We start from the raw sequence: 789 nt of genomic DNA, 5'->3' as shown, positions 1-789 counted from the left end.
AGACCTGTCCGCCCCCTCCCTCCCCCCGGCGCAGCCGGCCCCCCCGCCCCGGCCGCCCCTACATCTGCAGCGAGTGCGGCAAAGCCTTCGGCCAGTGGTCGAAGCTGTCCCCGGCGTACATCTGCAGCGAGTGCGGCAAAGCCTTCGGCCAGTGGTCGAAGCTGGAACGTCACCGGCGCAGCCACACCGGCGAACGCCCCAACGCCTGCGGCGAGTGCGGCAAACGCTTCGCCCAACGCTCCCACCTCGCCCAGCACCTCCGGACCCACACCGGCGAGCGGCCCTACAAGTGCGGCGACTGCGGCAAAGCTTTCGGTTGGAGCTCCAACCTGGCCCAGCACCGCCGCACCCACACCGGCGAGCGCCCCTACGCCTGCGCCGAATGCGGCAAAGCCTTCAGCCAAAGCACCAACCTGGTGAAGCACCAGCGCGCCCACGCCGGCGAGCGACCCTACGCCTGCGGTCAGTGCCGGAAAGCGTTTTACCGTAGCTCCGATCTCCTCCAACACCAAGCCAGCCACTCTGGCGAACGACCCTACCGTTGCGGCCAGTGCGGCAAGAGCTTCGCCCAGCGCGCCAACCTCCTCAAGCACGGCAAGACCCACGGCGGCGAGAAGCCCTTCCGCTGCGGCGAGTGCGGCAAAGGCTTCGTCCAAAGCTCGGAGCTCATCCAGCACCAGCGCAGCCACAGCGGCGAGAAACCCTTCGCCTGCGCCGAGTGCGGCAAACGCTTCGGCCACGGGGCCACCTTGTTGGCCAAGCACCGGCGGTTGCACTTGGGTTTGCAAC

General features: G+C 68.7%; 1 protein-coding gene across 1 annotated transcript in view; it reads left to right on the top strand.

The window, feature by feature from the left end:
- Positions 1-789, top strand: part of LOC103903860 (zinc finger protein 629) — a 7199-nt gene that overhangs the window by 2406 nt on the left and 4004 nt on the right. Inside the window, exon 2 of the mRNA XM_019473628.1 lies at positions 35-784. Within this exon, the coding sequence (XP_019329173.1) occupies positions 35-784 (750 nt within the window). The remainder of the gene's footprint in view (positions 1-34; positions 785-789) is intronic.

The sequence above is a fragment of the Aptenodytes forsteri genome, unplaced genomic scaffold (genome assembly GCF_000699145.1).
Source record: "Aptenodytes forsteri isolate BGI_AS27 unplaced genomic scaffold, ASM69914v1 Scaffold152, whole genome shotgun sequence".
Lineage (NCBI taxonomy): Eukaryota > Metazoa > Chordata > Aves > Sphenisciformes > Spheniscidae > Aptenodytes > Aptenodytes forsteri.
This window is presented reverse-complemented; position numbering and strand designations above follow the sequence as displayed.